At 38.3% G+C, this 13,977-nt stretch overlaps 2 protein-coding genes and 1 long non-coding RNA gene across 5 annotated transcripts in view; 1 reads left to right on the forward strand and 2 right to left on the reverse strand.

Moving 5' to 3' along the window:
* Window positions 1-4,646: 4,646 nt before the first annotated feature.
* Window positions 4,647-10,466, reverse strand: LOC120435021. Its single transcript, XR_005609472.1, has 3 exons — window positions 9,194-10,466; window positions 4,846-4,933; window positions 4,647-4,728 (listed from the first exon to the last, which is right to left on the reverse strand). It is a non-coding gene; the product is annotated as an uncharacterized LOC120435021 (long non-coding RNA).
* mrpl33 (mitochondrial ribosomal protein L33) lies at window positions 8,224-11,701 on the forward strand. The gene is made up of 4 exons (XM_031733417.2): window positions 8,224-8,363; window positions 8,884-8,902; window positions 10,473-10,579; window positions 11,332-11,701. The coding sequence occupies exons 1-4, from the start codon at window positions 8,342-8,344 to the stop codon at window positions 11,379-11,381; spliced, it is 198 nt and encodes a 65-aa protein (XP_031589277.1). The 5' UTR covers window positions 8,224-8,341; the 3' UTR covers window positions 11,382-11,701.
* The window catches only part of rbks (ribokinase), a 57,835-nt gene continuing 55,282 nt past the window's right edge, over window positions 11,425-13,977 (reverse strand). For all 3 annotated transcript variants that reach the window (XM_031733416.2, XM_039603748.1, XM_039603747.1), the window contains exon 9: window positions 11,425-12,000. In XM_031733416.2, the coding sequence (XP_031589276.1) occupies window positions 11,821-12,000 (180 nt within the window). In that variant the 3' untranslated portion in view covers window positions 11,425-11,820. The remainder of the gene's footprint in view (window positions 12,001-13,977) is intronic.

A 13,977-nucleotide genomic window follows, 5' to 3' on the forward strand; every position in this document is an offset into this window, starting at 1 on the left:
GGTGGATGAAGGAAAAGGGAGGCAAGAGGAGAGACCCGAAGCGGCCGCCGGTCCGCGTGTCAGGTGAACTGAACTTCAGGTAAGAAGTTATGACCTGCAGTCTATCTGGGTCAGATATAAACCAAGTTTAGGTGGAGTTTATTTTCGGTATGCTGACATTTTCGTACTGCGTGCTAGCTAGCATGACGGAGTTTCTGTACAGCTGTGTGGGTGCTATGTTACTGATGTTGAACTTTATTTTGTTCATACGGTTAATTATTAGAGTTGCCAACCGTCCCCTAAAAAACAGAATCGTCTGGTATTCAGAGAAAATATTACGCGTTTCGTACTGAGGTGAAAAGGAACACAGTTTGTCCCGGACTTCAGCTACAATGAAAAGACACAAAGCTGAAGCTGCACAGCTGCCTCTTCTTCTCTCATTCTCTCTCTCCTTTCTACTTCAATCACGAAACTGATCAATGATCAGCTGATCGGCTTTTCTCTCTTGTTTATTTATCGCCCACTTTGCGCCAGAAAGAGGAAACCAGCGGATGTCACGTTAAACAACAGCAGCACGTTTAAGCTTGATCAGCTGTTGTTAGAATTTATTTAATATTAATTTCTAGTATCAGCTGATGTTTGCTGGAGCCACAGCTGTAAAGCTGCTGGTCATGATATCAGTTTGGTTATCTGGTGAGAGGGAAACATGCAGATGAAACCAGGAGATGTCCTTACTGAATCATCAGAGCTGAACAGGTGATGGAGAAACAGGTTTACCTTTTAGGTGACATGAATGAGTTGAAGGGAAGTTATGAACTGTTTCCAAGAGACAAATAACACCAGGATCCTTTTCTAAGTAGCTGACAGCTGGTAACTGTGCAGGGGCGGGTCTAGCAAAGTGTTGCCAGGGGGCCAGGTAGGGCATTAACAGGGAGAGGGGGGCACAAGGAAATAGTTTTCTTTATTATTCTCATTTAAAATGTCTCGCTTTAAAAAAAAAATAATTATCTGAGTCTTACAACAAACGATTGATAGATTGATACATATATACCATCAGAACAGTGTACATCACTGTCACAACAGTGTTTGTTTTCATTCAAAGGCTTTATGATTTTTCCTATAATGGTGGGCCGGTCTCTAGTCAAAATGCCCGGGATGATTGTTTTGTCCCAGTCCAGCCCTGGATGCAGCTCATCTGCAGTCTGGTGTTACCTACATCTTCCTATTCAGAAGGCAGAATTTCCAAGTTCTGAGTACAATCAAAAGCACCACGACTGCAGTTTTTGTGTTGGATGTAAAAAGCAGGCTAGAATCATGGCGGTGGTCAACGACGGTCCAGGCGTGGGATTTCTCTCGTGGAAATGTGCACATTATTTTTTCCTTTCTATTGGTAGGTGGCACAGTGCACGTGTGGCAAGTAAGCAAGCTAGAAGACTGGCACTCTTGCTGGGTATCCAGTTACGGAAGCAACACATTAACAAGAGAATTCTGAGTAAAACCAAAGTTACTTTCCCTAGTAACTAGTTACTCTGAAAGTAACGAGTAACTTGAAGTAACTGAGTTACTTTTTTAGAGAAGTAACTAGTAATGTAACTAAGTTACTAATTTAAAGTAACTTACCCAACACTGGTTGTTACTAAACTGAAAGTTGTGTCTGCAACACTGGAACATGTTTTAATGGGTGTTGGACTTCACCAGGGTTGCCCCAAGTTATCGATATCAGGATATCAAGGCACAGCTGGGACAACCAGGGTATCCATTTCGGGAAACTCATGCATCCTTGCCTTTAAAAACTGCTTATCGGTTCCACTTGCACTTTTGCTACAATCAGCTGATTTTAGTTTGTGTGCCGGAGGAGGAAAATAGTGGCAGTCTTGAGCATGGACATGGAAGACATTGATTTCTTTTCTTCTTCTTTTTTGCACAATGGGACAAGAGTGTGATGGTAAAATCCCAAATGCATTGATAACAGAAACAACTGCATTATATTGCTAACATTCTAACTGTGGCTCTTTGCGAGCACATGCACAGACACCATGCTAACACTAAGCTCGTATGTGTGTCCTCATTAGTTTTGTGTTGGCATGTGTCCTATAGGTTTCTATTGCTAACTGGTAATTATGAGATGGTGTGTTTCATGTCATTTTACAGAGAAATGCAAAAGTAATGTAACAGTATAATGAATTACTTTCTCTTGTGAGTAATTAACATTACTTTTAAGAAAAGCGCTCTGTGTAATATGTGCCCCAACACTCATCACAGCATAGGACAAGCGACAGGATACACACTGGACAGGTTGCCAGTCTATCAGAGAGCTGGATATATAATAGAGTCTTTTCGTTGTATACATCACAGAGCTAAAAGACGAGAGAATAGGGAAAAAACTCTGAATTTCAGTCATAAACTTCCACCTGGGGCGAAAGTGGAATATTCCACCAGTGACTGTCTACCCACAGGAGTCTTCAAACTTGGACAGTGTGTAGGAGTCTAACATATAAAGAGATCATCACTGATGTTTTTACATGTTGATACCCAGAAGAATGTTTTTTTCCCCCAGGGAACCACATCACTTGACACTTTAACCTCAGAGACCTTTCCTGAGTGTTTTCTGTACTGGAACAATTTTGTTCTACTGCTTTCTTTATGACATAAAAGATGTTCCTATGAGCTTGTTTTCAGGCCATTCTTAACACGTGTTATACGTTGTTGTTGCTGTTCACTCAGTTTCTAAATATGCCCATTACGGTATGGAGTTACATCACTGTGTACACATGATGTGTCAGAGCAGGTGACAAAAACAGGATCATGCAGTCTATGAATCTATGACGAATGTATGTTTTTTTTAAAGGGTGTGAGGATTCCTATCTTTAGTCAAACATATGCAAGACAGAAGATCAGTTAGAAAACACCCTCACACACAAGAGGTGATGCCCGTTAGGGCAGAGACAGTGAAACGTTTCTCTCTTAGAAAAAGATAGATTGCTCTGTGCCTGCATGTGGATTGGGGGATTTCAGATATATTGAGATCTTATTGAGATCTTGTTCATAATTATTGGAAGATTAGCAGGCAGATTGGTGCTCCATCCACAGTGATCTGTATGTTATTCCAGCGTCCCTATACAGTACTAAATTACTAGTATAGTGGTTAGCAGTTTCAGTTAATTTGTTCTGGATAAAGTGCAGAATAACACTGTGTGAAAAATCATTTTTTCTTTTCTTCTTACATGACGTGGTATGGATTTTTTTTATTTTGTATGTGAGGCTGGATGACTCTTGCACTGAAAAAAGATTCAGGCAAATCTATCTAAATAACTGATCTTTGGGTACAAACAAAAAGGGTGCTGATAAAATCAACAAAATACTGACTAAGTATTCTATATCTTAACAAGTTTTAAATTAAAAATGTCAACTTTTGTTTTTGATCAGACTCCATCATACAACCTTTAATAACACCAGGTGACAACACTTCCTGTTTACTACTTTTTTTGCATGAAAGTGCATGACGTACATTACAGAGAGATGAAATGAGAGTCATGAGAATAAAGCCAGCAAGTTGTGTTAGTCACGCAGTGAGAAGCAGGTTAGATTCTCACCACACGCTGTTCTCTCATGGCCACATGAAAAGGCTGTGAAGTTACTACTTTCTGAGGTCTTGAGGGGATTTCCATGACATATCAGAACTATTCATCTGCCTTTGAGAGATAAACTCTGTCTAAGATTTTGGGACATCCCAGAAAAGCCCTTGGTCTATTTCCTCTGCCTGAGGTCAGAGACATTATAACCACCAACAACAAGTATCTTTGTCAACTTGTTCCATGATGGCCTTCATTTTTATGTGATTTCTTTGAATCACATTTTCATGAATTACATTTAGGTGAAATGGAATGAAGCAAAGCTAACTGAATGACTTGGGTCGGAGCAACGAAGCTCAAGTTACAGGTCTGCTAAATAAAATTAACATGTCCTCTGGAGCTAGACTAGGTGTTCCACTGACTGCACAGCATGTTTGTCCCCTGCTTGTTGGCTGCATGCAAAGTTCAAACAACAATTGTTAAGGCAAAGAGCCAATCTCAAAACTAAATTCCAAAGGAGCTTAAGACATTAGCAAGGAAGGGGATGGGGGAAATCAGAGGGCAAAGACAGACTCTGGAAAAAAAAAAAAAAAGCCAGGACTAAGCATAAGCTCACTGGATACTTTGCTATGCACACCTTGCTAGTATTGTGCCGGACCCCTTTTTGCCTATAGAGCTGGCTTAAATATTTGTGGCATCAATGATGTTGGAAACATTTCTTAGATTTGGGTCCAGTTGATGCAGATTTGTCTGCTGCACATTCATGATGTTTTTTTCTTGTTCCACCACATCTCAAAGGTGCTCTATTAAACTGAGATCTAGCGCCTGTCGAGTTAATTTGAGAGCAGTGAACTCTCTGTCATGTTCAATAAACCAGTTTGAGATGATTAGAATTTAATGAAATGGCATATTGTCCTGCTGGGACCAGCCTATAGCTAGCACATAAATAATTCTCATTTGGTACTAAATGGCACATTGTGCCAGGAAAATATTCCCCAGACCATTATACCACCACCCGCCTGAATCACTGATACAATGTAGGGTATTTTTATATTTATCCAGAGATAGGTTTGTTTATTTTTTAATCACTGGTGGAATGATTCATTCAGTTGCGAGAGGTATCGGATACCAGTCCTGGACAAGCCCCGCTCTTAGGTTAAAACCTTTACTCAATATTCTAGAAGGACACAGGATGTAAAAAGGTAGGTCAAAGCAAATCCAAAATATTTTTTTTAAAAGCACACATTTTCAGTTATAGTTAACAGGATAATCCGAGCAACCACACAACACAGACCTCATTGGCTCAATGAAAAGAAGCACTTGGTGCTGGAGCAGGATGTGCAGGCTCATTTACCTGCAGATTCTGGCCTGTTGTTGCAAACCTGGAACACACAGAGAAAGACATCAGGTCTCTTTCAACAAGAGGCTAAAAAGTTAGTCGATGCATCAATTTCAAGACCAAGTCTCAGTTTTAATTCATCCTGCAATTAGTTTACTGGGTTCTGGACATTTTAACTGGAGCTGAGATTGATTAATCTTAGTCAGAAATGATCTTTTTCTATCCTCAAAACTGCAAACCCCACAGAAACCCCATCTAATTGTTTTCTGAGGTTAGCCAATTAGAATAAGGTTAACTTAAAATAGAAGGAGCCAAAGTTTTGTTTGTTTGTTTGTTTTTTAACAGAGGATGAACTGAGGTGCCACACCGAGTCCCAGTATGAAAATAAGGATTATTTTGAATTCTCAGTCACGCAAAGCTGCCCTATGGGAGCTGAAGAACTAAGTATACATCATTATTATGCATTGGGATAAGATACCATTATGTTTTTTCTCATGCATACTTGCATTTCTATAGTTTGACAAAGAATAAAACATTTCAAAAGATGTCTGGAAGCTCTTGTTTATTCTGCGTGGGGCAATGTGTTTGTAATTGCAAGAAGAAGGCACATCTTAAACAACCATAAGAGAATTGGAGCAGTACCATCCCACTATTGCTGCCAGTGAGTGCACAAATATGAGATTCACCTGGTCACAATAATAATGTTAGATCCAGAATAGTGGAGGCCAATTACTCTTGTCTGACAAAATAACATTTTGTTTTTCATTTTCAAGGGAAAGGGTACCATTAATTCTAGTCACTTAATTTTGAAAATAGCTAGGTTCTCAGTCAGAATAGCTGAATTTACTGTGCAAATAAGTGTTGCATGTAGTCTGTGAAAGGAGCTCGTTATTTGCAGAGTGCAGGAAACTGGAAACCAAGCAAGCAACACCCCAACACCTGAAAGAAGCAGAAAAGGAAAAAAACAAACCCACAATAAAACCCAAAGGAAGTGTTTTTTTTTTTCATCTCATTCTCTAGCATTGAAATAAACACTGTTTTGAATATGAGATTTACATTATACTTTAAGAAGAGTTGGCAAAAGTTCAGACACTCTGTACTTAAGTAGAAGTACAAATACTGCTGTTAAAAATACTCCAGTAAAAGTTGAAGTAACAATCTAACTTCTTTACTCAAGTAAAAGTAAAAAGTACAGGCTCTGAAATGTACTTAAAGTAAGAAAGTAAAAAGTAGCTCTTTGGAGGATGTTTCTATTGTCGTGAATCTTGTGCTATATTAACATAATAATAAAATAATATCAGTAGATGGGAATAGAAACTTTAGTGTAACAGTTTTGTAATTCTAATTGAACTCAGCTTGAATCTGAAGAAAGAGAAGCAAAATAAAAAATGGATACATTTTCTATTGCCAACACAAAAATGTGTACAGTCAGGAATTCACGAGGTGGGGGAACCCTAAAATTGGTTTTATTTGCCTGGTGTTGGGAAAAGACTCATATAATTTCTATTGAGAGCTCCAGTACGTTTTCTTAGTGTACAGGCTGTGATCAGCTGACCTGTTGCTCTTTTTGGATGTACAGTACACAAATTAATTGAACAACATGTCAGTAGTTCTAGCTGATTTCAGTTCTCTACACTGTTCATGCGGTCTTTATAGTAGGCTGTATAAAGTTGGTATGAAGACGGAATTAGGTCAGTAAGAATCATCAGCTAAAATTCAAATGAATCTCTGGTTCACGTCATGTAACCTTACTCTGAACATGAAACCACAGCCACTGTGCACCAGTCAAACACTGTTCTTTAAACCCATCACACTACAGCAAACTAACCTGTTTATCTTCCACTAACCTGCAGAGGATTTTCATGCAACCTTTAAATAACAGTTAGTCTACCTCAGTTTATTTAGCAGCATGTTTCACAATATGAAAAAAAAAAAAAACAACGTCACATGTACAGACCCAATATCTTATTTAAAAACACAAGGACTTACATGTAAGCTTCACATTTCCAGTCTATCAGATTCCACTGAGCAGTCCTTACCTTTAAATCTAACCTCTCTTCTTCCTCTACTGTCCTGTCTTTCTTATCTTTCTCCATCTCTGAGTAAAGCTAGCTCTCTTTCGTTTCTCTCCCTGTGAAATACAGCAGCTGGACTTTTAGCTGTGTCAAATTGCACAGGAACAGTTTGTGTGTTTGCTGATGTTTGTTGAGCTGATAAAACGCTGCATTTGAAATGACCTGCCACTTAAAAAAATGTTACTCCCTTTAAGCTCGCTCCTCCAGAATAAAAAAACAAAACACCATTCCACTTTTAACCCCTGACTTTTGCATACGTTATCTGTCTTTACGGGAGAACAGGACTGCCTGTCATGTCTTTCTGTTTAGGCTCAAATCTGTTTGATGTTTGAAGGCTCGCAATGATAAAATAATAACTCGACCCAAATGCGTTAAAGCAAAAGTAACAAGGCTGTTTTGAAAATGTAAGTCAAAAGTACAGATATTTGTTTAGAAATGTAGGTGGGTAAAGGTAAAAAGTAGTCAGAAAACAATACTCAAGTACAGATACATGAAAATTGTAGTTAAGTACAGTAACAGAGTATTTGTACTTCGTTTTTTCCCACCTCTGACTTTAAGACAGTAAAAAGGAAAATTCTAGTCATGGGAAAGCGCATTATTGCCATAATAGGTTTGTTAAATTTTAAAAAATGAATAGAAGTAAAGCAAAACAAAAAAATTTAATTAAATTAGAACATTTGAGCTCAGCATGTTTGAAATATTCTGGAAAAAAAAAACCCTCAGAAATATTGGGGTTAAAGTTAATATATTCACTGTAAATCAAATCAAAGGGCAAAAGGTCAGGTATAAATGCACAATTAATGCCACTTTACATTGTTTTATTTATTTAATTTACCCACAAGTAGATAATTTTATATCAGATTTAAATTAGTTAAGACGAATTTTAAACAACTCACTATTCCAGAATAAACATGATAGGTCCGATTTTTGTCCATTTCTGATCATCGGTATCAACTTTATCCTTTGAATTATTATCAGTTTATTACCTGTGGCAGACATTTTTAAGGGAGATTTATGATAGCAGATTAGGAGAATTATATGTTAAATGAATAAACTATCATTATCTAGAGAAATCCTGAGTTTCTTGGATTGAAATTTCTTAAGAAAACACACATTGCATAACCTCAGTAAAAAATGTTGTTTCAAATGTACATTTTGATCTTGGATGTTTTTCTCTCTGGTATATATAATAATTAAAAAAAACACACACACACATGAAAAGAGCACCAGCCTACATTTCGTTTTTAGTTGAATACGCTTTTAACGTGACCCGGAAGTGTTTTTATTTACACCGGATATAGAGCTTGTCAATGTGACCTGCCTTTACTCGCACACAGTTATGTTTTAATAGACGAGATTAGATAAATACTTAGAAAATGTTTCTCACCACAGTAAACTGTAAGTACTTTATTCTCTTAAATATTGTCTTCAAACAGCACGACGCATGCGTACCTAGAGCTCTCCCATACGCTATTGTGGGGTTAGCTGATGCTAAAACGTGAGCTGCTCTTAAAATATACGTCTGTTCATGTGGGCAGTAATTGTGAAATACTTTATAATAACATTTTTTCACACGTTTCAGTGGTTTTGTGTCTTAGAGAGGTAGATTTAGCTTCTGGATAGCACACACGGCAGTATGTGTTAGCATTCACTGGGTTTTGTAAGTGTGGAAATCTCAGAAAGCACCTGTGCTACTCGAAAGGTAGTTTTTCTTTATATTTAGATGTGTAGGAGGGTCTTTGAGTTTTCAGCAGATACTTGCACACAACCTTAACAGCTTTAAGGACTTTCTGGGGTTGGTGTTGGCTAACTGTTAGCAAGTTTCAACTAAAATCCCGTTGCTCTGAGTGCTGCTGAACTACATCTGTTGGATTCACATGCATAATATTCTTCTTTTTCTTTGTTTTTTTTTTAACAGTGGCGAAGGCAAAATCCAAGTAAGTACACTGGCTGGTTCTTTAAAAGTCTAGTCAAGAGACCTCATTCACACATGAAGCATAAGGCTGTGCGTAAACCGTGCATACTGACGATTTACGCGTAAATTTATGTTTCATTAAAATAATCTTAACCGAATTTGCACTTTGGAGTACAGATGTATGGCTCCTTCAGGCCATGGGAACGAGCAGGTGATGAAAGCCGGGCTGTCTTAGAGCATTTAAACACACATCTTTACACTTAATACTATTACTTATCCGCATGTTGGATCCGATTCCTAATGCAACTCTAACCATTTGTCCAGGCCGAGGTCAGGTAGGAGTTTCGTGGGATGTGATGTTTGTCGACGGCATTGTAATCTTTACTGAGAGTAGAAAGCAGATGGACGATAGTCTGGAGAGGTGGAGGTATGCTCTGGAGAAAAGAGGAGTGAAAGTCAGTAGAAGACAGAACACAGGTGTAAGAGTGAAACTACAAGGAGCCGAGATTGTGAAGGTGGATGAGTTTAAATACCTGGGCTCAGCCATCCTAAGGAATGGACAGTGCACAAGAGAGCTGGAGAAGAGAGTGCAGACAGGGTGCAGTGTCAGGGATCATTTTTTATATATCATTTTTTAGCCACAGGGACCGGAAGGTTTACAAGATGATAGCTTTGATGTATGGTTTGGAGACAGTGGCACTAACTAACAAAATTGAAGGCTGAGCAGGAGGTGGCATTACTTTAAGATGGGAGTGGCCATGGTGGACAAGATTAGAAATGAGTACATCAGAGGGACGGCTCAAGTTAAGTGGTTTGAAGACAAGGAAGAAGAAGCCTGAGATGGTTTGAATGTGCAGAGGAAAGATGGCAAATACACTGGATAAAGGATGTAAAGTATGGAGTTGCCAGGCAGGAAGAAAAAGAGGACGGCTACAGAGAAGATTGATAGATGTAATGATGGAGGACATGCAGAGGGTTTGTGTGACAGTTGGTGTGTGTATTATACAGTGTGACAATCCCTAAAGGGAGCAACCAAAAGAAGAAGACCACTACTAATATGAATTATTATTATTACTACTCATTTCATTTTGGTCATTAGTCAGAGGTGCCCAAAATAAGATAAGCAAAAAGTTTCTCAGAATTGAATAACGAACAGTAAGGAATTGAGGGTTTGACGTGAGCACAGAGCTGCTATAACTGTACCTCAGGCAAGTTGCCTCTCCAGGTGCTGACTTTGTTTCCACCTGTCAGAACAAACTGGCTATAGCTACCCTCACTGATGAGTATTTTTCTCTTGAAGTAAGTTTTGTCATTTTAAGGAAAACATTTGATTTTTCTGAAGCAAAGAGTCTATTACTGTGTGATTATTACGGTGGTTTCCTCCTGTGACACAAACCCTTTCTACTTCAGTTGTGCCGACTGCAGGTAGCGTGCACAAACCTGACGGGTTAGAATAATTCAGTGCACAAATCAAACACTAATTTTGTGCGGAGGTTAAGAACATTTCTGCATATGCACTCGTGAATGAGGCCTGTTGTTAGTGTTTTGTGTTGAAATGGCAGTCACCTCTCTGTGTGTTGCTCACCTGTCAGGACCATCCTGGTGCAGATGGTGAGTGCTGCAGGGACCGGATACTTCTTCAACACAAAGAGGAACCGACTCAGAGACAAACTGGTGCTGCGCAAACATGATCCATTTGGTAAGAGCCGTGTGAGGACAACTACGACACACAAATACTCATTAAAGCAAAATCCACGTAACCCAGGATATCTTTTCCTTATCTGGCTTCACTTATTCAAGCGGCAGCAAGCAGGCTAAGCAGTCACATGAAGGTGTTGTCACTTTAATAAATCGCTACTTGCAAAGTGAACCCAGGGTCTCCCAATCTACCTTTGAGCACACAACAGTATATGATTGTTTTTCTTTTAACTTGTAAACTATTTGTATTTAAACATGTGGTGTGATCAAAATGTTCTTCCCAAAGTGAAAAACTGTACCTGATTCTAAATTTGGCAAACCTCCAGTTCAAGATTATCTTCTCGGGCATATCTAGAAAGCTTCAATCGTGGCTGCTATTTTTAGAGATGTCCTTGGCTGTCTTGTTCTGACCATTTTCACTGCGCGTTTCATCATGACCTCACTGTGATCGCAACTGGTATGAGAGCTGGTGCTCACAATTTTGACGCACTGGAGGGGATACAAACAAAAGTACAGGGGGACAATATAATGTGACTTCTGCTGAGTGATCCAAACAGTCCAAGTGTAACACCTGGAATAATGACCTTGAATGGATTAGTCCAATTTAAAATCAGCTAAGGATTCAAATTTATGGTGGACCTGTTTTCAGAACGTGTTGGTCACACCTTCTGTTCAGCCCAGTGGAAAATAAACAAAACCCACATTTGGAGTGACCCTTGACTTCCACCTACTTTCTGCTTTTTGTCTTTGCAGTGAACAAGCACGTCCTGTTTTTTGAGAAGAGGAAGATCAGATCGATTTAACCGCAGCACACCAACACACACAGATGGACAAAATGAACTTGCAGAGGTTTAAAGGCATCGTTTTTATTGCCGGGGATGGTACAGCGGGTTAATCGGATGGCTGACGTGTTTATCAGAGGATTTCTTCCTGGATGGATAAAAGTGGAACTCCAGGCTTGAACAAAACAGACTTAAAACCAGAAAAGTGATGTTATGTAAGGGGACCACCGCTGCCATGATCTGAAGCTGTTCATTGGTTCAAAATATTTATTTAATTGGGTGAATGTACTTTGTGAAACATTTGTTGTGGTTAATTCAAATAAAATAATCTCAATGATTAACTTATCTTTAATGGTAATCAATTTTAAGCTATCTTCAGCAGCAAATTTTCATAAGAACATTTAGTGTTGAGTCTCTCTGACCCCATTCAGATGTGGTCCCTTAACATCAGGATCTACTGCTACTCCTGGAAGTATTCATTTGGGAGGTCCCGTCTGTACGGAAAAGACGTCTGCGTGCCAATGTCCTGCACGCTCACCCCTGCCACCAAATTGGCTCTGCGGGCCATCTCCTCCAGAGGCATGTGTGGGTGGTTGGCCATGTAAAATGCCAGGGCTCCAATGAAGCTATCGCCAGCACCCTGAGAAGAAATAAAACAACAATGCATGGTTAAAGGGACCTTATTTTCAAACAGGTGGCAGTTAAATACTGACAAAATTTCAAGTAATGAGGTCAGAGTATATGGAGCCAGGTTTAGACAGTTTTTTCTCTTGGCTCTATATTTTACACTGTGACATTTATGAGGGGCAGCCAATCAGAAGAAAGACTGCTCAAGGCAGCATGGAAGAGAGCTAAAACAGGTCATTTCATGCAGAGGATGAACTAAGGAGCCGCACTGTAGCTCAGTATTACATTTGAATATTTTGAACTCTGAATCATGCAAAGCTACTACAATTGAGTCCAGTATTAAAAAACAGGAATCTTAAAAATTAATAAAATCCCTCTACAGAGGGATTTCCCCAAATTTCTTTTTGGGGAAAAAATTTGGGTTTTTCATCCGATTTCATTCCCACAGATTTGTCACGTACACTCTGGGGCTCCTTCATTAACACCACCCCTCATATCTAAATGTATTAATCTGAACTCTTTTCATATAAAAGTGTATATACTCAGTTTTGGTTCCCTTTTGGTCTGAGGTACTTTTTTTTTATTAGTATAAGCTGTGGATTTTACCATCTATAATCACTACCTGCTTTTTCTGCAATTTATCCATCGCTGTTAACAATTTAACCTCCTTATAAATTACTTGTAGCAGTACTACTATTGGCATACAGGCTATTTACAGGCCCATAAAAGGGGCCTTAAAATGTAATAGATTGACATTTAAATTCGATTAACTGGGTTTTAAAGGTTCAAATTACATCACAGCATTGGTTTACAGTTTTAAGATTTGCATTTGGTTACTGAACAACTACAGCATTGTCTAAAAAATAATTCTTAAAAAGGGAATAATCACTCACAGTATTCATGTTGACTGACAATATTCAGTAAATATTCTGGAATGAAATTATGCTGACACTGGCTTGTGTAAGATAGAGAAAAATATTATATTATTTAATTGAAGAAACATGTTACCTGTCACTTTGTGTTAAGTTGTCCCAAATTATCTGAGTGTTTGTTACCAAAGAGCCCGACTTTATGAGGGCCTTTCAAAGTTTTTGTTTGGACATTGGCTGCTTTTACTCATTTTCTGTGAATTCCTTGTCATTTTCCGAAGAATGCATATTCCGGTATATATATTTTTAAAAAGCCACTTAATAGATCTATGAATCATTCAAACAGGAAAAAGGCTCCTAACTCAAGGGATGAATCATTATTGTGTCTACGCACAACCGACAATTTAACAAAAAAAAAAGATTTTAAATTGTATCTTTTGTCACTTTGTTACTAACAACTTGTAACAAAAACACGTAATTTGTTCCCATGTCTTTAGTTGAAGCTACAACAAAAGGCCAAACAATAAAAATAAAAATAACTGGGCTCTTAGTTGAAAACATGGCATATATTTGCATGGTGTGTCCGGACTGGACAAGTGGAGGACACAGCATGCATAAAAAATTATATCTACAACAGATGAACAGTTAAGCTATATCCTTGAAAAAAATATAGCAAAGACCTTCAGATGATCTGTCAGTAGAAATATTCTTAAGGAAGTGAAATGGGAAGAAAACAGTGGACTGAAAATCAGCAGGAACCAGTCTTAGGAATTGTGTTTCTGTGTATTTTTGCACATGCATCATTCTCAGTGTCAGATTTCCATTTTTCCAAGCAAAATATAAAGAAATGAGCCTAGCTCAAGACTTTTGCACAGTAACATATTCTTACGTCCAGCTGACAGTTTATCAGTTATTAACTGTCTTAATCACTTATTTGTGACGGCTTAATATTTCACTACTTTTAACTTTTAGTCCATTAAACAGCGGCTGATTCTTTACAGGAATATTTTATCTGTTTATCCATACTTACGCCTAACTGAACTTTTATAATTGTAGCCTGACTTTAACAGGGAATTATAGCTTTTTATTATCTACTAAGTATTTTAATATTTGCAAACACA

This window comes from Oreochromis aureus, linkage group 19, assembly GCF_013358895.1.
Source record: "Oreochromis aureus strain Israel breed Guangdong linkage group 19, ZZ_aureus, whole genome shotgun sequence".
Lineage (NCBI taxonomy): Eukaryota > Metazoa > Chordata > Actinopteri > Cichliformes > Cichlidae > Oreochromis > Oreochromis aureus.